The sequence below is a fragment of the Triturus cristatus genome, chromosome 9 (genome assembly GCF_964204655.1).
Source record: "Triturus cristatus chromosome 9, aTriCri1.1, whole genome shotgun sequence".
In the NCBI taxonomy this organism is placed as follows: domain Eukaryota; kingdom Metazoa; phylum Chordata; class Amphibia; order Caudata; family Salamandridae; genus Triturus; species Triturus cristatus.
The window spans coordinates 923642230-923663048 of NC_140592.1; the positions used below are offsets into that span (position 1 = coordinate 923642230).

At 48.8% G+C, this 20819-nt stretch overlaps 1 protein-coding gene across 2 annotated transcripts in view; it reads left to right on the plus strand.

The window, feature by feature from the left end:
- Window positions 1–20819, plus strand: part of DDX24 (DEAD-box helicase 24) — a 204041-nt gene that overhangs the window by 36023 nt on the left and 147199 nt on the right. For both annotated transcript variants that reach the window (XM_085626472.1, XM_085626473.1), the window contains exons 2-3: window positions 8537–9304; window positions 12612–13025. In XM_085626472.1, the coding sequence (XP_085482598.1) occupies window positions 8557–9304; window positions 12612–13025 (1162 nt within the window). In that variant the 5' untranslated portion in view covers window positions 8537–8556. The remainder of the gene's footprint in view (window positions 1–8536; window positions 9305–12611; window positions 13026–20819) is intronic.

The window sequence follows — 20819 nt, forward strand, 5'->3', positions numbered from 1 at the left end:
TGCACCATATGCAAACATTGACTGACTATAGTTTGAGTTAATTTAGTTTATTATGGGGGAAATCCCCCATCAAACATGCACATAATTACAATAAAAATGTATATAAATTCCTTAATAAACGCATACAAAATTGGTTAACATATTATATACAAGCAATAAAATATAATCTAAACCTTGTTAAGAAGCTATTCGAATGGATCTACACCACAGTGCCCCCTGTACATTAGCTTTCAACGCAAGTCTCCGTCTCCATGCTGAGATTACAAAGTTAGACATTGCAAAAACAATCAGTTTGTTATTGTCTTGACTTGAATAACCTTACGGCAATTTGATAATGTTCGACAAATAGGAACAGGCCGTTTCCTTTATCACATGAGTTACAGTTTGGGCAGGTAATTGAAATTGGTTGAGTTACACAACACTTTCTACAGAAGCAGTTGACTGGAAAATCCTTTCCCTGAATGTAATGAATAGGGATCTTGCTTCTGCTACCTCAGTGTCCTCTAAAAAAAAAAAAAAAACTATAATTGTAGAGCATCTACACGGTAGAATTGAAAGTGAAAAAAGTAGTAAGGCGTTGTGTGCCGTTCCCCCAAACATGTTCCATGGCGCATTGAAAACTTTATTGGTGTTAGGAATGTATTGGGGAATCCTTTGCTGTACGTCTTTAAAATGTTTCTCCTTGATTTGTTTACATGTGTTCTGTGCAAGAAGAAGCAACATAACCCACTATAGCATCTGAAATCTCTGTGGAGAGTGGCAATAATTAATTCTATTCTTTTTATGTTTAAATGTGTTTATTGAAGTTTTCAATGAAACAAAAAACAAGATGCGGAGGTAGCTTGAGAATAGACATTGTAAGAATCTGGGTAAGCTGTGGGTGTAATCACAGCTCATGAGGGCCCGTTGAGAGTAGGGTGCTTTTAAAACAATGCGCTTTTGTACCCCCCACTATGCAGACTTCATCCCAAAAATGCATCCTCTGTAGAAAACCAAAAACAGTAACTCCCACCCACCACCCCGTCCGGTAGTTGCTGCTCCCCTAATAAATCTCTTTGTGCCAGGAGTCGCTATATTATGGTTAGAGTGTTGGAGAAGGCTGTGGAGGTCCCCGCATGTCCGAGAGTCGTAACACCCATAAGTATTTTGGCTGAGTGATCTCATTGAATTCAGACGAAAGGAGTTTCAGAAAGGGGGCCCAAACTGTCTGAAAGGAGGTAGTGGAATTAGTCAGCGTGGCAGAGATGCGCTCCATGCCGAGAATGAACCATATCCCGTGTAGTTGGGCAAGGTGGAGGATGCCCAATGCTTCAATACATTTTGCAGCGCTGCCCCCAGTGCCCTCCCCATTTGCCGACCCCTAATACTCTTCAGTGGGTATGTTATGGGTTTTTGAAGCCCCAGGACAACATATACCGGGAGCCTCGGGATCTGTGTATCGAAGAGCTCGTCCACAGTGTCTAGGATCGTGGCCCAGTATGGGGAGAGAAGTGGGCAGTCCCATAAGATGTGTAGGAGCGTTCCTTCGCCGCCGCAGCCCCCCCAACAGGCGGAGCTCCCCTGGGGATTGCGCTTGTGAAGGCGCACCGGGGTAAGGTACCAATATGTAGCAATTTTCATTGCAGATTCTGTGCTAGCTACATTTCGAGCTGTATGTTTCGCCCTGTAGTAGATCCCGTCCCAGTCTATTGGTGTGAGTGCACCTCCCAACTCCTGTTCCCACCTCCTCCTGGTTGGCGTGTCCTGCGGGTGTGTGTTATGTTGGAGCATTTTGTACATGTCGGAAATCAGACCCTTGTCAGTGGTCTTGGTGATCAGCCATTTCTCATACTTGGTCAATCGGCGCCCCCCCTTCTCCCTCATTTCTGGTTGGAGTACCCAGTGTCGTAGCTGTAGGTAGCGGAACCGTTCCGTTTCCAGAATTCTGTATTCCTGCTTCAGCTGGGTAAAGGAGAGGACCCCTGGAAGATCGAAAAGGTGTCCCACTAGGCGACACGAGGTGTCTCGCCACGCGTATACGTTTTGTCTCATCAGCCGGACGTAAATTCACTGTTCCGGAACAGAGGAGTCAGGGGGGAAGGGTACGTGGTGAGCTTTCCAGAGACCGCCACCCTGTCTCATACAGACATCACTGATTTAGTGATGGGAGATCTCATTAGGCCTGGAGGCCGCTGGGACTTCTTTAAAAAGGGAACCTTCCAAAGAGGTATTCCATCCAGCCAGAGCGCGTCCTGGAAGAGCCACCTCTTTTCGGATTCTGGCCTAGCCCATTCCACCAGATATCGCATCTGGGCCGCCTTATAATAACCTAGGAGATCTGGTATCCCCAGCCCGGGCCGCCTATACCCCCGTGCTTTGCTCATGCGGAGTCTCGCCCCTGCCCAGACAAACTGGTTGATGTCGCGTTGCAGCGAAGTAATCGCCCCCGGGGGAGACAGAGCTGGGAGAGTCTGAAATAGAAAGAGCGCTTTGGGCAGTAAGGACATTTTGACCGCCGCTATTCTCCCCAGTAGGGAGAGCTGGTGTTTGCTCCAGGCGCCAAGGTCCCGCTTTGCCTGATGGGCCAGTCGGGAGTAGTTCAGACGGACCGTTTGGCTCACTGCCGATGCTAATTCCAACCCTAGATAGGGTATCGAGTCCACTACGCCGATGCCGTGCGTGCAGCCATCCTTTAGTTGGAGCGAGGACGACGCCGGGTTCAGAGCTAAAATAAGTGATTTCCCAACATTGACTCGGAAGCCAGACACACCTCCAAAAGCCTCCAGCTCTTCCATGAATGCCGGGAGAGAGACCCTCGGTTCCACCAACGCCGCTAAAACGTCGTTCGCGTAGAGACTGAATGGGTGAGTCTCTCCCCCAAACGATATACCCCTGATAGCTTGGTTGGCTCGGACTTTCTGCGCTAGTGGTTCGATGTACAAGGCGAAAAGAAGAGGGGACAATGGGCACCCCTGCCGGGTTCCTCTCCGGATCACGAAGGGCTGTGATGATAAGCTATTTACCCTGATGGCAGCAGTAGGGTCATTATAACAGCAGCCCACCCATTCCCTGAATCATCTCTCCCCATGCCGAAGCTAGTCATCGAATGACCCAGAAAGCGCCAGTCTACATAATCAAATGCTTTTTCGGCGTCTATCGTCAGTAGAATCGCGTCCATTTGCGTCTGGTGGGCCTTATCAATGAGGCGCAGTAACCGCTTGGTGTTATCCCCACATTGGCGAGATTGGATAAACCCAGCCTGAACCGGCTCGCTATCAGGCTGAGCATGCACGGACTCAGCCGGGCAGCAAGTATGCCGGTAAAGATCTTAAAATTGACGTTGAGGAGCGATATGGGGCAGTATGAGCCGCATTGCTGGCGATCCTTGCCCGGCTTTGGCAAGACCCCTATGGCTGCCCCCAGCATTGTGGCGAGGATCGGAGTTTCCTTTCCAAAGGAATTAAACCAGGAGCGGGGCCAGGATGTGGCAGAAACCCACCTGGGCTGAGGGACTTGAGCAACTTAAGTCGTGAAATCGCTGTGACGACCTCCTCGATCCGGATGGGGGCGTCGCGTCTCGTCACCTGGTCAGTAGTGAGTGTGAATAAGTCGACTGAGTTGAGGTATTTCAATGACACCTGATCCGAGGCAGTGTCGGCCGCATATAACGTCTGAGAAATGTCCCGAAAAGCCCTGGCAATGTCTTGGTCCCCCGTTATCTCCTCCTGCCCGTTGCCATGTAGCAAAGGCACCTGGGTCCGCAGTCCCTGGGCTCGGAGCCGGGCGGCCAGAAGGCGACATGTATGATCTCCCCCAATATAATATGTGTTTCAATCTGACCGCCGCATACTCCGCCCTATCGAGGTCCAGCCCTGCCAGTTGTGCCCTGGCAGCCTTCAGTTGCCTTCACACTCGGGGTGCCCCAACTCAGCTCTGGACCCGTTCAAGCTCCCGCACCTGAGCGGACAACGCCACACGAAGTTCCTTGCGCTCTTTGTTGTCAGCTGCCGCTATGGCGATCAGCTCACCGCGGACCACCACTTTCATCGCCTCCCAGAGAATTCGTGGGCACTATATCTGGCGTGTCATTAAGGGCCAGATAGTCCTGTATGCACTTAGTAAGTTGTTACTCTACCGCCTGTCTATGTAACATCGTTTCTCGGAGCCACCACTGACCAGTCGGGCGGGGGCCATTTCCAACAGCATGGTCACGGTTACTGCCTCATGGTCCGATAACGCGGCCGGCTCAATGTTCACAGACCCCACCACCCTACCGATCTCCCTCGTACCGAGAAGGTAGTCAAGCCGTGCATACGATTTATGTGCATGTGAGAAAAAAAGGTGTATTGGGAGGAATTCTGGTGAGCCTCTTGCCAGAGATCCACAAGACCCATCTCCCCCAGCCAAAGTTTCTCATCCGGCGGGAGCTCCCCGCTCTGGGAGTATGTGGACTGTGTTCTATCTTTGCGTGAATCCATTACTAGATTCAGGTCCTCCCCGATGAGCGTCATGCGATTCTCAGAAGTCAGTGCATCTGTTAAAGCCCTCTTAAGGAAGGCCTCCTGCCCAGAATTGGGGGCATACAAAGAGCCAAGCACAATAGTGTGGGGGCCGAATTGTATCGTGTAAACCAGCAGTCTCCCTTTTATTTCTGCCACTTTCTCAAGTACCACCCCCGTGCAGCGATTAGATACGAGAATAGCTACCCCGGCCTTCTTCTCCCCCGAAGAAAAGTATTGATGTGGGAATACTCTAGATTGTAGGCGGTGTTGGTCACCGACTAGGAGATGTCTCTGCATGCTCCAAGAAGGACAGTATGGCCCTCCGTTTGACTAGGTTGTTGAGCCCTTTGACGTTGAGTGTAATGATCTTCACCTCCTTAGTGACCATGCCCAACAAGAGCCCCGCTCGCTAATGTGTCTCCAGAGATATGTGCCTCTCCCCAATGTGAAGGTGGTCCCCGTCTCGCCTAAGAGAGATGAGCGTGCATGAGTGGGAGTCGAAAGACATCAGAGGTATGTATAGCGGCCAGCCTGAGAGTCAGACCCCCGGGATGCCAGGCCCCCAGAACCCCATCTGCAATGTTGACTACGCAAACTACCGGACAACCAGCCCCCCCACCCAAAACCCCACCCCAACAAGTTCCCAATATCCCCCGCCCACAAACTCCCCCCATCCCTCCCTAACCCCAACCGCCAAGACCCCATGTTCAGTCAATGTCCCCTGCCCATCATCCAAAGACGAGGGCATGTGGAAAGCCGAAATCGGGGTCAGTATGTGGCCCAAGCAGCCTGGACCCCCATCCCCGGCCAATGCGATATGAATGCCACTTTATCCTCCCCCACAGAGTCAGGAGGAAGCCATCGAAGCGGTGTCCTTCAGGATGGCATCCAGAGCCGCCTGCCTCTCTTGCACCAAAGTGTTTGAATCCAGGCGTAGTTTCAGGCTGGGAGTGCGTCTGCGGCCCACCCGTTGCCAACCATCTCCAGACGGCCTCTGTGTGCGTCTCGGCGAGCCCTCCGTGCTCCGTGGCTCCAAGCCGAGAACCTTGCAAGCCTCTTGGAGGGAACGAAGTTGGTGGAGCTTGCTGTTCCATTTGAATATGAGGCGGAAGATATGGCCCCAGGAGTATGCCACTCCCTGTCCCCTCAGGTGTGCAGTCACGTCTTTGAAAGCTTTTCTCTGTTGGAGGGTGATGGAAGCTAAGTCCTGGTACATGGCCACTGGGTATCCTTGGTATGTGAGGGGCTGTTTCGTGCGGGCCTCCCGTAGGATACGCTCCTTCAGGGGAAAATCTGTGAGGAAGGCTAGGATGTCCAGGGGAGGGGCCGGCGCGCGCCTCTGCAGGCCCACCCGGTGTGCCCTGTCGATGCGAATCTCAAGGTCTTGCGGTTCGCCCAGAATGTCCCGCAGAGACCTTGGAGATAGTGACCCATGTCTACCCCCTCCGCCTTCGAAGGGACCCCTTGAATGCGAATGTTGTTCCGGCTGGAGCAGTTCTCTAGGTCTTCCGCATGCGCCTGCAGGTCAATCTGTTGGTCACGGAGACGAAGCACCTCTTGCTGGAGCTGTTCGATCTCCTCCCCTTTGGTCAGCTCCTTTTCCTCAATGGTCGCGACTCTCTTCCCCAATTTCGTCGACGTCCCATCTGATCTCTCGCACTTCGCCCACCACCACGCTTTTGAGCATGTGGAAGACCTCGCAGTGATTCGAGGAAGGAGCGAGTGATCGGGACATCTGTCTTCTGAGTCCTCAGGGATTGTCAAAGCGGGGGTGTTTTATCGCCTCTGTTCCCTGTCAGGGGTCCCTTGGTGAGCATCTCCTTCAAGGACCTCTCTCCCTTCTTGCGGACCGAGGCCATCGGAGAGTCACCCCCATTGGAGTGGACGGTTGCAGCACCTGTCGAGGTCTTGGAGCGCATGGACTGTGCTAGAGGTGGCCAGTGTCAGTGGTGTTGTGGCCTTGCTGTGGTAGTCCCTTGCGAAAGGGTTAAACAGCCTCCCTCGTAGCTCTGCCAGTGGTTTGAGACTTAGCGCCTGGCTAAGCTCTAACTGGGAGAGAGTCATAGCCCAGGAGGTCCCCCTCGCCGCCCGGCCGGGACAAGGGTCCTCCTAGGCTGGAGTTGTGACTCAGTCGGTCCGCAGGCCGCCCCACGGAAGTCTCTGCCCACTGCTGCTCAGGTGTAGGTTAAGGCACTCTGCCCCCCTCCGTTGCTTCCTCTCTCGACCCCTGATGAGTGCGGGGGCAGCCGTCTCCTCGCACTTCCTGTTCCGCCGTCCCCGAGAAGGGAGAGGGAGCCATCCACAGTCCAACGGGTCGCCCCTGGTCACTCTAGTGCCTGCCTGTGTGTTGCCTCAATCCTTTCTCATGGCGGCCCCGCCGCATCACCTCTAGGCATATATATTTGTGCACTCTCCGGTGGCGCCAGACTCCCTGGGGACGAGCACCGCCCCCTCTGATGCTGTTTCCACTTGGGGCCTGGACCGCTGAGCGTGGGCTGCCTGGTTTTATCGAAGAAGGCCTAGGTAGGCCTGCACACTGCACGCTCACGCCACCTGTGCGCGCCAAGTCTGCTTTCAGCAATGATGGGGGCTCTCCCCTTCTTCAGCTCGCCCTCCTGCTGGTGAGGCCTCTGGTATTGGGGCTGAGAGTCTCCACTGCCTTGGAATCACCGGGGCTGGGTGCTGCTCCCCGCGCGCTGTCCCATCAGGGGTCCCCACAGCTCCGCAACTCTGAATTTGCGCGAGGTAGGCCCTGAGGCCGCGTGCTCGATTTGGCTGCGATCCCGGCACATATCATAGCTCTGGGTGCTTCTGGGATCCTCTGTGCCCTTACCGCTGCCTTGGCGCCACACCCGACCCATCCGCTCAGCCGTTATGTCGGGACTCGGGTCTGGGCGCCATTTTCGCCGCCGTCTGTCAAATAGCCCGTGGTTCCCGCTCGGGTCATTCTGCAGCTGCCGGCACCCTCCACTGCTTCGCTACCTTTCCTTGAGCCTTGTCCCCGGCAGGGCAGCGTGTCTGGGGGATTTGCTGGGGTTTTCGGCTGGTGACAGGGGCCGGGAACGAGGAGCCTCCGGGCTATGCGACCGTCTATATCGCCATGCCCCCCTTAATTCATATTCTTTTGAGTGAGCAAGCAAAATTCCTATAGTTGTGCTGCCAAACTATAAATGTAAAATTTTTTTTTTCCTGAAGAGCGTGTTGTCCTATTGGTTGACACATGTCTGTTTGCATTATTATGTAGTGTGGCCAGAGATCGAAGTGGTTAAGTGAACAGAGGAACAACGTTTGTGCAAAATAGTTCCTATACTTTTTATGTAAAAAAAATAAGTAATAATAATTCCCAAATGGTTGAGTTTCCGTTAGTTGAGAAGGGAGAAGAATTGTCTGCTCTACTATACTTTTCTTTATTCACTTTGACAGTTGATTGTAACAGGGTTTTGTTACTGCAGTTTAATTTGGCGCAAGTAAGTAACAAATGCATCCCCAGACTCCTCAGTGCTTGCATCATGGAAGGGAGAACACTGATAACTTGGAGGAACTACAAAAGGAAAGTGAAAGCAGGCCCAGAAATGACGAGATCAGAGACACTAGTTGTCTTTTTACTTCAAACATGTTTCTGTGACCTAGTAAGAGAGTGTGCCTCTTCCACCATGTGGAACAACAACGATACTAGAAGAAGGCGGCAACAGCTATCAGATTGGCTTGTGGAGAGCCCTGAAAATGAACTGTCACCATGAAAGGAGTGTGCTGGGTGGGAGGACAATGGTTCGAGTGACACTGTCGGAACAGGTGATGCCCTGCAGTGTTGCCTGGATCACCAGAACTTGGTGGCCTGCAGGTCTTGAGTTTCTATTATCCACTGTTTGTGAAAAATAGAACTGTTGACAGCAAGTGTGTAACTTTCTGGGGGAACAGAGCATTGGGGTCCAGTTGCTTACAGTTGTTAGTAGCTCAGTCTCCTGAACTTTCATCGCAAGTAATGTATACTACCGTTAAATGTTACCCTCTTGAGTTCGAATCTAAAACTTGTTGTTTTGTTTTCTATATTGCAGCCTTTCATTCCTAGATTAAAATGAAGCCTAGAAGATCTAAGACATTCATTAAGTCATTAAAATTCAAACGAAAGGGTATAAAAACGTTGGGCAAATGGAAGCCAGTGGTGATAGACCCAAACCTTTTTGCTGATGAGAATTTTGGCGATATTGTGTGTTTTGAAGAACTTACTGAATATGAACTGCTGGATTCTAGTAAAGTGTTGAAAGGTAAAGGCACAAAGAGACAATTGGGAGACGTAGGGAAGGAAGACTTCAACATAGAGGAGGAGGATGAGGAAGAGCCATCCCGTAAGAATAAAAGAAAGAAGCGCATTGCTAAGGAGAAAGCAGAAATTGCTGAGGAAAACAATAACTCTGAGGTGGACCAGGGTGAGGCATCTGTGGATGATGAGGATTACCAGGCTGACGAATCCCAGCACACAGACCAAGCTGATGAGTGCAAAGCAACTGCAGAAATGGATACCACTCAGCAGCTATGCCGGAAAAAAAAGAAAAAGAAGAGAGTGAAAAAGAAGGTGATGGTACCATCTGAAGAACCACAGATACCCAAAGCTTCGAAGAAGCCCAAGAACTGGTCCGCTGAAGCCCCATCCAGAGCCTCAGACAAGGAAGGAGATGTTTCTGCTTGGAAAGATTTATTTGTCCCACTTCCAGTTCTTCAGGCCTTGAGTTATTTGGGTTTCTCTGCTCCTACTCCCATACAGGCACTAACCTTGCCATCTGCTATCCGAGATCACATGGATATCCTTGGCGCTGCAGAAACAGGTAACTTATTTGTTGTATGGTTTTGTAATTGGTGCTGGCAGGGTTGTCGGAATAGAATATAGGTGACGGACTGTGCAACATATGTCTAATTTACTTTCTTCTGTGTTCACACAGGAACACTTTGTTGCATGTTTTAACTAGTAAAATATGGTTGTGCCTACGAATGCATTTGCTAGACTTTGTATCAGAAGCCTCATGTTTGTATTCACTGTGTGCCAAATAACACTTATACATATGTTGGATTTCCAAGACGTTACATAAAAATCTACTTTAAAGTTGCACGCTCGTAAAGCAGACATCAATGTTTACTGTGCTTAGTTGACCAACCATGCATTAATTTCCAGTGGAATTAAGAATCTCTCCATTAGATCTCGGATCTACCCCAGATACAAACTTGTAAGGTTCTCTCTGCTTCAAGCTCTCTGACTGATCCCATAAAAGAGATCAGGTTGACTACTTTGCTTTTTAGAATATGGAGGCCATGTTAATTTGTTTTTTAATGTGTCTGCTATTTCCATTTCTCTGGATAGAGGTGCTATTATTCGCAACTTGTATGTGAGCCAAAAGGTGCTACAGTGTGTTCCTTGGAATTCGAGTAAGTCTAATAGTATGTGATAAGATTCCAGAAGTATTTATTTAATAAAGTATTTGTTGAAATGAATTATCTAAAAAGATGTGGTCTAGATAAGACATCAGTATTTCGATATAATAACTACTTTTCAAAAGGCTTAATTAGAACAATAACCCCAAAGGGATGTTGCTTTACATTAATGAAATTGTATGTGAAAAATGGCTGGAGGCATATTGGGATTTAAATAGTTATATTCAATAAGGGTGCTATACGCAAGTGACAAATGATTATGCAGTGCCCAGGTGATGATGTGTGACATCAAGAACTGAGGTAATTAAGAAATACGCCAAAAACAGAGACATGCCTCCATAAGTTGCTGATTGGAAACATTTGGACTAAACCAAAATTGCAACGTTTGTGACTAGCCAGTGGTACTAATAACAGTCCACTTGCTAAACATGTCAATGACGTTTCAGTTCCAAAACAAGTGTCTAGATTATCCTGGAGACACTTGTCACAGCTTCACTTCATGAAGCAAAGACTACTGGCAAAGCCAAAAGGTGTAACTTTTTTAAAACATGCTATGGCAAACCTTACAATTCTAATGTTTTCTTATGGTATGTGCTTGGCAATAGCTGGGTGAGTGTTGCTCTTAGCTGTCCTAGAAAGAAACTGCTATAATAATAAAGTCCTGGGGCTGTAACAATATGGAAGCTGGGAGTAGGACACTTTGTTGAACAGTTTAGGATAGCATAGTCGAACCCTTCCCAAAAGAAGAGTGTGATCATGAAAGACCTCGATGGAAAAATACTACTTAAAAGAAACTTTCGGGAATGGACCAGCAGCAGTAAGAAAGCCTATGCACACACCAGTTTTTGCATCCTGATGAAAAAAGCAGCAAATCCGAAAACGTTTTATTAACAGCAAAGTAAAACAAATGAAATTGAAAAGATTGTTAGTGAGTAGCCTTAGCCTAAACAAAAAGATATAAACCATGTATTGAGAACATCAACCTCATATCTCACAGACAGCAAAAGCTGTCCGAAACTGGTCCTAAAAGGAACTGACTATCAATCGGTGTTTAAAAAATGTTGTGAGCCAGTGGTCATGCCAAAAGGAGGAACTGCTTACCTTACAAGTTGCTGGCGGAAGTTATGCTCAGCGTCTTTCTTCGAAACGGAAAAAATGAATATATGACACCAGCACATGTACACAATTGTGCAGGTGTTCAGATGTGTAAGACACTCATGAAACTTTACTAGATTTAACTGCAAACAGTGTTTAACCTAAGATCTCTGGAAAAACTACCTAAAACTCTGTCAAGGCCGATCATTAATACTGTTGTTGAAATAAATTAAAGAGGTAGACTTGCTTAGGTTTGGGTTGTTAGTTAAAGACTGCAATTCCTAAAACAAATGTAGCTAATACAGCAGTCCAATCCCCCCACAATATGACGAAAATAAAGGAGAGAGATATTTTGACAATTCTATTAAAAACCAATTTTGAGCAAAGGGTGGTTGTGAATAGTCTGACTCGCTTACTTGGATTTCGATTGATAGCAGACAGGACACTGTCCCTGCCTGTCAGCCATCAGGGATACGTGGACATGCTGCACTCCTTTTCTCTTGGGTGCTCAAAAACAAAATGTTGCAGCCCGTTGCCATCCATATACATTTGGCAGTGAATCAATATCTCGAAAAGAGGTTCTGAAAATTGAAAAACGTCTAGAAAGATGCAGACCGCATGAAATACATATGGTTCCGTGAATTTAGAAACCACAAAACCATGAGTAAGAAAGTGGTTAGCTGTCTTTTTAGAATGTAAACAAAAAAATAGTTTACCATTCAGTAGCACAAACGGTCATCGGATGCATTTCTGAAGTCAGATTGGAGGTAAAAAATAGACTCCGTTTATTCAGTTTACCATTTCCAGTTAAACTAATAGCCATGATCAGCTATATTTACAGTCATGCTAAAATTATTTTCCTAAATGTTTTATTCATTGTGGAAATTGTTTAACCCCTTCGGTGCTCATGACGGAACGGTTCCGTCATGAGCCACGGTTGAGCTGTGCTCATGACGGAACCGTTCCGTCATGACCACGCCCGCGCAGGAAAAGATCAGCACAGCAGGGGAATCCGTCCAGCATGGAAGGGGTTAACATCCTAGAGACAGGATGGTTTTTCTACTTGAAACGAGTGAGATTTTTTTTTTCTAAAACCACTTAATACATTGGTCTCTTTAGCAAAAATTGCCCCTAGCAGGGTTCTTTTTCAGTATAAGCTCTACAGCGTTAGTGTGAGTAATCCATTTGCTTACTCGTTTGTTGAACAATAAATGGATGTTACCGCTAGTTGATGGAGTAACAGTTTTCCTAGTGACCTGCTGGCAGTTTCTTTGGCAGTGTGTAATTTTTATGTATTGTTGACCCAAGGGAGCTTTTGTGTTGCATCTCATTCTGCTCCGATTTTGTAGACTCTGTATCTTTATCTTCTGAGTGGTTTGCACTGTGTATAATTGCAGGGGCACCAAGTTGCATACATCATGCTAGGATTCTTTTTGTGTTCCAATATTCAAATGTTTTAGCCTTTGTAGTTAGTGGGCATGCATGTCAAAGTCCACATTTGAAGTATCCAACCATGGAAGAAAGAACATAGTGGGGTTGGCTCTCCTTTATTGGCTTATATTTGAGCTTTGTTGCTATTCAACCGATACATTTTCATGGTCTCTTTTTCAGGCAGCGGGAAAACACTGGCCTTTGCAATTCCCATGATCCATTCAATACTTGAGTGGCGAGAAGCCCAGAACCGTCCAAATGATAAGGAAGAAGAGGTTCTGGGTGTGACTGACGAGCCCTTTCTTGAAGCAGATGTACAGACAGACTTTATAGAGGATAAAGCAAAAGACATTCACAGAACTGATAATAAAGAGGACGACGATCACAACGGTGATGATGAAGGGGAGGAATCTGCTAATGTTGGGTGTGTGAAGGTTTTGGAAAATGTTGACTTTCATTTTAATTCCAGTACGTCTGGTGCAAAATCACCTGCTGTGGATAAAAATCGACCTCTGCTGGGGCTTGTTGTGACCCCCACAAGGGAACTGGCAGTCCAAGTAAAACATCATATTGATGCAGTAGCCAGATTTACAGGTCAGTGGAAACATGGCCATATTATTCTTGTGTGCACGTATGTGAAAGTAGAAGTTTGTTCATTTTGTTACTGGGAGTGTGGGTTATACAGAGTTGTGCCTATGCTCATACCATTCATATCTCACCTTGCACTCTTGCACAAGTGAATAAATCTGTAGTTATTAACATAAAAAGAGGTTCACTATTTAAAAAAAATCAAAAAAAAAATCACTGGTCACTCGGGCAGGAGGGGTATTTCCAAAAGGCTATGTTGGTTTCACATCATGGGACCACGTCATTAATTTTTAATTTGTAATAATTAAAAGTGGAGGTGATGTGGCCACAGTTCTCTCTAACATGGCTAACTTAATTGACATCAGTTTACACCCAATGAAAAGTTTGAGAATTCCTGGTTTTGTTTGCATTTTGATTTGGTATAACGAGAACGAAAATGAATCTGTTATGGAAGAGCATATGTTCGGTGTTACACCTGGTACCATTGGTGTGAGTCTCCCGTCCATTTTTTAAACTGATTGCCTCCTCTGTTTTTGATATGTTTTTGCTGGTTAGATGCTTTGGGCACTATGCCACTGCTATTCAGTGCCACAGTGCAAGAGCTCCCTATGTTAAATTGATACAATGGATTAGTGACTCCATGATTGGCTCATTTGATTTACTTGTCAGACCCTAGTACAGTGCAACATGTGTGTCCAGGGCCTGTAAATCAAATGCTGCTGGTGGGCTTGCAGAACTGGTTGTGCCACCCACAGAAGCAGCTTGTAAATTGTGTCTCAGGCCTGCCAGTGCAGAGACTGTGTGCAGTCTAGTACTGCAATGTCGACTTGGTAAGCGCACCCACTTGCCAGTCCCTAAACCTTCCCTTTTCTACATATCAGACACCCCTCAGGTAGGCCCTAGGGCAGGGTACATTGTATGTAAACGGTAGGTCATCCCCTGATGTGTGTCATGACCTGATAGTGAATTACAGCCTATTTTGTTTTTCACTATTGCAAGGGTACCTGTCCCCATAGGCCAGAATGGGCAGTTTGATTATAACATCTTATAATCCCAACTGACCCAGGGAACATGGTAGAAATAAGAGTTTAGTATGCCTGAACTCAGAATGATAAAATACATATTTTAGTGAAGTTGGTTTTAACATTCTGTGTTTGAAAATACCACTTTTAGAAAGTACGTATTTTCTTGCCTAACCATCCTAGCCTGCCTCTGCTAGGCTGTGTATTGTATGTCTGGTTTTATGAGTGACTGGGGCTGAGGGGCTCCAGGAGACAGGGTGAGTCAGCACAGGGCTGAATTGACCTATCTGCGTGTAGAGTGGTGGGCGGAGTAGCACCTGGGCCTGAATAGGACTGTGCCTGCCTTCCACAATGCTGTCTCCACCTCCTGTGGTGTGTCTGAGGACCCTGGCCCACACTGACAAAGGAAGAAGGTGTCCACTGCCAGAATGCACCCAGAACTGGTTTGGACTAGGTACAGGACCCTCTGCCTTCAGAGAACAAAGAGAATAGTAGTATACATATGGGGATCCAGACCCCAAGAGTTTAGATCACTTCTGGAACCACAAGACAAACCTTTGCCAAGGAGAAGAACCAAGGAAGCTGCAGGAGTTTGGACTGCCCCTCTGCCAGTGTGCTGTTTGCTGGGTTGGCCTGCAGTGGTGTCTCCATTGCCAAGGAAAGGAGAAGGAACTTTCATCATCTTGCAGAATATTTCTCCAAGGGCTTGAACTTGTGCTTCCCTCCTGCTGAAGTCTCAGGGCTACAAGACTTCACCACAAGCTCCCCCCTGAATTTCCTTGGTGGGAATTCTGTCTGCAAAAGCCTGCGTGCCGCTGGGAGAGCGAATCAACGAGAAGCATGTCGCAGCTGCTGCCGTCGCATCACCGGAGAAGCGTGTCGCCACCCAAGGGTCGCCGTCGCATCACCGGAGAAGCTTGTCGCTGGGCCTGTCGCGGCTCCAAAGTTAGAGTTCGCTGCACAGCCATCGGGCGTGCACACATCATCTTCATGTCGTCGCATCGCATCAAGGGTGCCATCTTATCGCATCACACCGGATTGTCACATCGCATCGAGGCGCAATCTTTCCACATCGTAACCGGAACGCAGTATGAGAATCAATGCATCACCTCCTGTCTGGTAAGAAAAAGACACATCCCCTACTCTGCCAAGCATTGAGGCGCAACACATCGCCTCTCCTGAAGCAAGGAACCGAAGCATCACCCTCCCTGCAGACCTTTTTGCGTTCCGCATCCCAGGTACTTTTGTGAGAAACGTGTCACATTAATCATCAACTTGAACTAAGATACTTCTACCATCTTTAAGTCTATTTTGAGTACAGTATTGTGGATTTTTTTCTTTTTTGTGGTCTTGTGTTAAGTCTATATAAAGAATACTTATTTTTATTAAACCTGTATGGTGTCCATCTGTAGTGTTTTCACTGTATTACTTTATGGGTTCACAAATGCTTAGCACACTGTCTCTGAGATAAGCCTGTCTGCTCGTGCCAAGCTACCAAGGGGGTGAGCAGGGTTTATCCAGGAGTGTAATCCCCTTTTCCTGACTAGAAGCAAGGGTCCCTATTTGGAGAAAGGTGTATACCATTGCCAATTAGAGACCCCCAGTTCTAACATTGGTGGTCAGCGGTGAGGATTCTGGACTTGCATTTGTGCCTCGTATACAGTGATTGGTGTACACTAATAGTGAGTGCAGACCAAATGCAACCGCATACTTTTTTTTGAGTAGAATTTGTTTCCTTGGACTGTTATTCTTTCTGAGCACTGCCAATTCTTACTGTCATGAGCAGACCAGCATCTGTTGCATCCATTAATCTAGATTTTGAGGAAGAGAGGTTGGAAACCTACAGTTTGAAACAGCTAAAGCACTTCTGCAAAAAGTTTAAAGTTGCTACCCCAGGCGTTACCAAAAAGGATGAATACCAAAAGGTGCGGAGGGCCTGGGTGGAAGCAAGACATGCCCCACATCTGGTGGTGGAGCCAGTAGGGGATGCAGATGGGCAGCTGGATAGGCCATTGTTTCCAGCCAGGGAAGGGGTACCGTCTCCGCCTGGCAGCAGCGTCTCTGTCCCGCAGAGAGTTAGACAGGGAGAGAAATAGGTTGCTCAAACTGGAGATGGCAAGGCTTAAGATGGAGGGTCAGAGGGAACTAGAGAATAGCAGGTTGTTCTTGGAGAGAGAGAGAATGAGATTGGAACTTGAGAGGATATTGAGGGAGATGAAGCTCAAAGCAAAAGGCTTAGAAATCAATCCCTCTGGTGGCAGCGCACCATCTGTGCCTGCAGAAGGCAGAGTCTATATTCCCAAGGATGTCATCAGCGAATTCCATAAACAGGAAGATATTGGGCAGTGGTTTGCAGCCTACGAGATAGCAATGTTGGCCCACCGGGTCCCTGAGAAGGATTGGGGTTGTGGGGCCGCTTTGTGAGTGATGGGAGGGATACATTGTTAGACCTACCCAGTGAGAATAGGATGTCTTATGCCCACATGAAAGAAGCCCTGATGACAAGGTATGGTTTGACCCCAGAACTCTATAGACAGAGGTTCAGAAATTGCAAGAAACTGGAGGCAACTACCTTGGTAGAATATGTATATTTCTTTTGCAGAGCTATGTATGGTTGGGTGAAGGGTAGCAAAGTGAATACTTTTGAAGCGCTCTATGATTTGTTTGCATGGGCGCACTTGTTTGCTAATTGTTTTCCAGAGCTACGCCAGCACCTTATTGATAGCAAGTTAACTAACCCTAGGAAGCTTGCTGAGTAGGCGTACTGCGGAGTCATCACCCGGGTCCACAAGGGTCATGTGGGAGACTTCGCAAAGGTGGTTAGGGTCCCCAGAAGAGGAGTGGGGGGACCAAGGGTAAACCGAGGGAGTTCCAGAAAGGGCCCCAAAGTAATTCACAAGGGAACCAAGGGAAGGGTTCCCAGCCTCCCCCTGAGAAAAAGCAAGAGGCCCCAACAGGAAAACCTGTTCCCAGCGGCTCCTCTAAGTGCTTTACCTGTGGTCAAGTGGGCCACCGTTGGTATGATGCACAGTGTCCCATGAGGGATTCCAAAGCACCACCTAGTGCACCACCCCGTCAGATGGCGAGTGTAGCCCTGGGGGTGGGGGTGGGGGTGGGGATGGGTACCCAAGGTGGGTGGGGTCCCGCAGAGATGTCCCTTGTCTCTTTAGGAGACTTTGAGATGGTCCCGAAGACCCAGCTGCCTGATAACTCTTAAGAAGTACAGGCAGTGGGTGACCTTCAATGTCCATAGGGTGGAAGCTCTAAGAGACACAGGGGCTAGTGTGACAGCTGTCAGTTGCCGTCTGGTGTCCAAAGAGCAGGTTATCCCCAGGCATTCTTCCATGTAGTTGCCGCATTCAACTCAGAGAGCCAGTGTGAGTTGGCTCAGGTTCCCTTTGAGTGGGGGAGGGGTCTCAGGTACTCTTCAAGTAGCGGTGAGGCCAGCCATGTCTGTTGATTGTCTGTTGGGCAATGATTTAGAGAGCTCTCTTTGGGCTAAGATGGAGAGTAAGTCGCATCTGGAGATGTTGGGTCTGCCTGAGTGAGTGTGTGTGACCACTCGGTCTATGGCAGCCAGTAGGGGTGTTCAAGAGGTTCTGGAGCCTGAAAATATGGCCCAGACCCCTGCCTTAAAGAGAAGAGGTAGGGGGCGTGGGAAACCAGCCCCCATAGTTCCAATGGTCCAGGAGGAGGCAGACCTTGAGGGGGATGCCCTGGAACCTACAGCGGAACAAGTGGCTGAACTGGGGGACCTGCCTGAGCTGACCCATTGGCAGCAGGAAGGAGGCCCCTCCATGGAGGAATTTTGTGCAGAACAGAAGAAGTGCCATTCTCTTGTGGGTTTGCGGCAACAGGCCACAAACCAGGCAGCAGGTGATCAGTCTGGATCACATTGGATCTACCGGGAGAACGACCTCCTGTATAGCGAGCCTAAGGTTGCTGAGCCTGGGTCAGACCATGTGCAGGTGGTACCCCAGCCCTTCAGAGTCTTCGTACTGGGTTTGGCTCATGATGTTCTTTTGGCTGGACATCTGAGGCAGGACAAGACCTTTGAAAGGCGTGTCACCCACCTTTATTGGCCCTAGATGCGGAAGAGTTCAGACACTCGTTGTGGGACTTGTCAAACTACCAGGCAAGTGGGAAAAGTGGAAGGAAGCACAAGGCTCCTCTCCAACCTTTCTCTGTAGTCAGTACCCCCTTTGAACGGGTGGGCATTGACATTGTGGGGCCCCTGGACCCCAAGACAGCCTTGGGCAACAGGTTTGTCCTGATCTTCGTGGACCATGCTACCCGATACCCGGAAGCCATCCCTCTCAGGACAGTGACGGCCCCCGTGGTGGGACGTGCACTGATGGGGATTTTCTCCCGTGTGGGGCTCCCCCGAGAGGTGGTGTCAGACCGTGGTACAAACTTCATATCTAATTATATGTAGTCCCTGTGGCAGGTGTGCGGTGTTACATACAAGTTCGTCACTCCTTACCACCCCCAAGGTAATGGGCTGGTTGAGAGATTCAACCAGACCCTTAAAGGCATGATTATGGGTCTTGAGGAACCTATGAGGCATAAGTGGGACGTCCTCGTGCCATGCCTTCTGTTTGCTTACCGTGAGGTGCCACAGAAGTTCCTAGGGTTCTATCCCTTTGAACTGCTGTATGGCCACCCGGTAAGAGGACCTTTGAGTCTGGTCAAGGAAGGCTGGGCGCAGTCTCCCAGGAAACCTTCCCGGGATGTATACCGTTACATGCTGGCCTTCAGGAGCCAGACTCGGCGATTCAGACAGCTCGCTCAGGCGAATCTGGAAGCCAGCCAGGAAGAGATGAAGTAGTGGTACGATCAAAATGCCACCCTGATTGAGCTTCAGCCTGGTCAGAAAGTTTGGGTCATGGCCCCTGTAGAGCCCTGTGCGCTCCAGGACAGGTGGACTGGACCATTTGAGGTGGTGGAGCGCAAGAGTGATGTCACTTACCTGGTGAACTTGTGGTCTCCTAGGAACCCTTTGCGGGTCCTGCATGTTAACTGCCCGAAGCCCCACTTAGAAAGGTCCGAAATGGGCATGCTCCTAGCGACAGATGATGGAATGGAGGAGGAGACCGAGCCTTTTCCTGACCTCTTGTCTGCAACAGAGCAAGATGGGTCAGTGGATGATGTCCGCCTCTCTGCCACACTGACCCCTGAAAAGCAGCAAGATTGTCGCCAACTGTTGGGACAATTCTCTGATTTGTTCTCCCTGGTTTCACGGAGTGGTGCGTCCATGATTTGGACACTGGGGACAGTCCTCCTGTTAAGCACAAGGCTTACCGAGTGACGGACCGAGTCAGAGCTTACATCAAGGAGGATGTCTCCAAGATGTTTGCCTTAGTGATTGAGTCCTCTAACAACCCTTGGGCTAGCCCAGTGGTCTTGGTCCCAAAAGCTGCTGCGCCTGGTGCCACACCCGAACTCTGGTTCTGTGTGGACTACCGAGGACTCAATTAAGTCACCAGGACTGACGCGCACCCCATCCCCAGAGCTGATGAGCTCATTGATCGGTTAGGGGCTGCACGGTACCTCAGTACGTTTCCTGGCAGATCGCCTTAACTGATGGGGCCAAAGAGAGGTCAGCATTCTCCACACCAGATGGGCACTACCAATTCCTGCTTATGCCCTTTGGGATGAAGAATGCCCCTGCCACCTTTCAGAGGTTGGTCATCCAGGTGTTGGCTGGACTGGAGTATTTCAGTGCCGCCTACCTGGATGACATTGCAGTGCAGAGCGCCAGTTGGGAAGAACATCTGCGCAACCTCTGATAAGTGTTGATGGCACTGCGAAAGGCAGGCCTTACGATCAAGGCGAGTAAGTGTCAGATCGGGCAGGGTTCCGTGCTGTACTTGGGGCACCAGGTAGGGAGCGGTCAGGTGGTGCCCCTACATCCCAAGATTGTTATCATCCTGCCATGGGAACCCCCCAATACTCAGACACAGGTGAGAGCCTTTTTAGGACTCACGGGGTACTACAGGAGGTTTGTCAAGGAGTATGGCAACGTTGTTGCACCCTTGACTGAGCGGACTTCCAGGAAGCAGCCCAAGAAAGTGAACTGGACTGACACCTGTCAGAAGGCTTTTAACGCTCTGAAGACTGCCATGTGCACAGCACCCGTGCTTCAGGCGCCCAACTTCTCAAAGGAATTTATTGTCCAAGCAGACGCTTCAGAGCATGGTGTGGGGGCTGTTCTATCACAGATTAATGAGGAGGGCTTAGACCAACCTGTAGCCTTTATCAGTAGGAGGTTACTTCCAAGGGAACAGAGGTAGAGGTGGAGTGCAATTGAGCGCGAGGCATTTGCTGTGGTCTGGGCACCGAAGAAGTAGAGACCATACCTGTTTAGGACTCACTTCCGGGTTCAGACAGACCACAGGCCCCTCACATGGTTGATTCAGATGGGTGAGAGCCCAAAGTTGTTGAGGTGGTCCATTTCCCTACAGGCGATGGACTTCACGGTGGAACACTGCCCTGGTACAGAACACGCCAATGCTGATGGTCTGTCCAGATTTTTCCGCCTAAGTGAACAGAACTCCTAAGGGGAAGGGTAGTTCTCCCCACATTTCAGCTTGAGGGGACACGTGTGGTACCATTGGCGTGAGTCTCTCTTCCATTTTTTTTTTCTGATTGCCTCCTCTGTTTTTTATATGTTTTTGCTGGTTAGATGCTTTGGGCACTGTGCCACTGCTATTCAGTGCCACAGTGCAAGTGCTCCCTATGTTCAATTGATATAATGGATTAGTGACTCCATGATTGG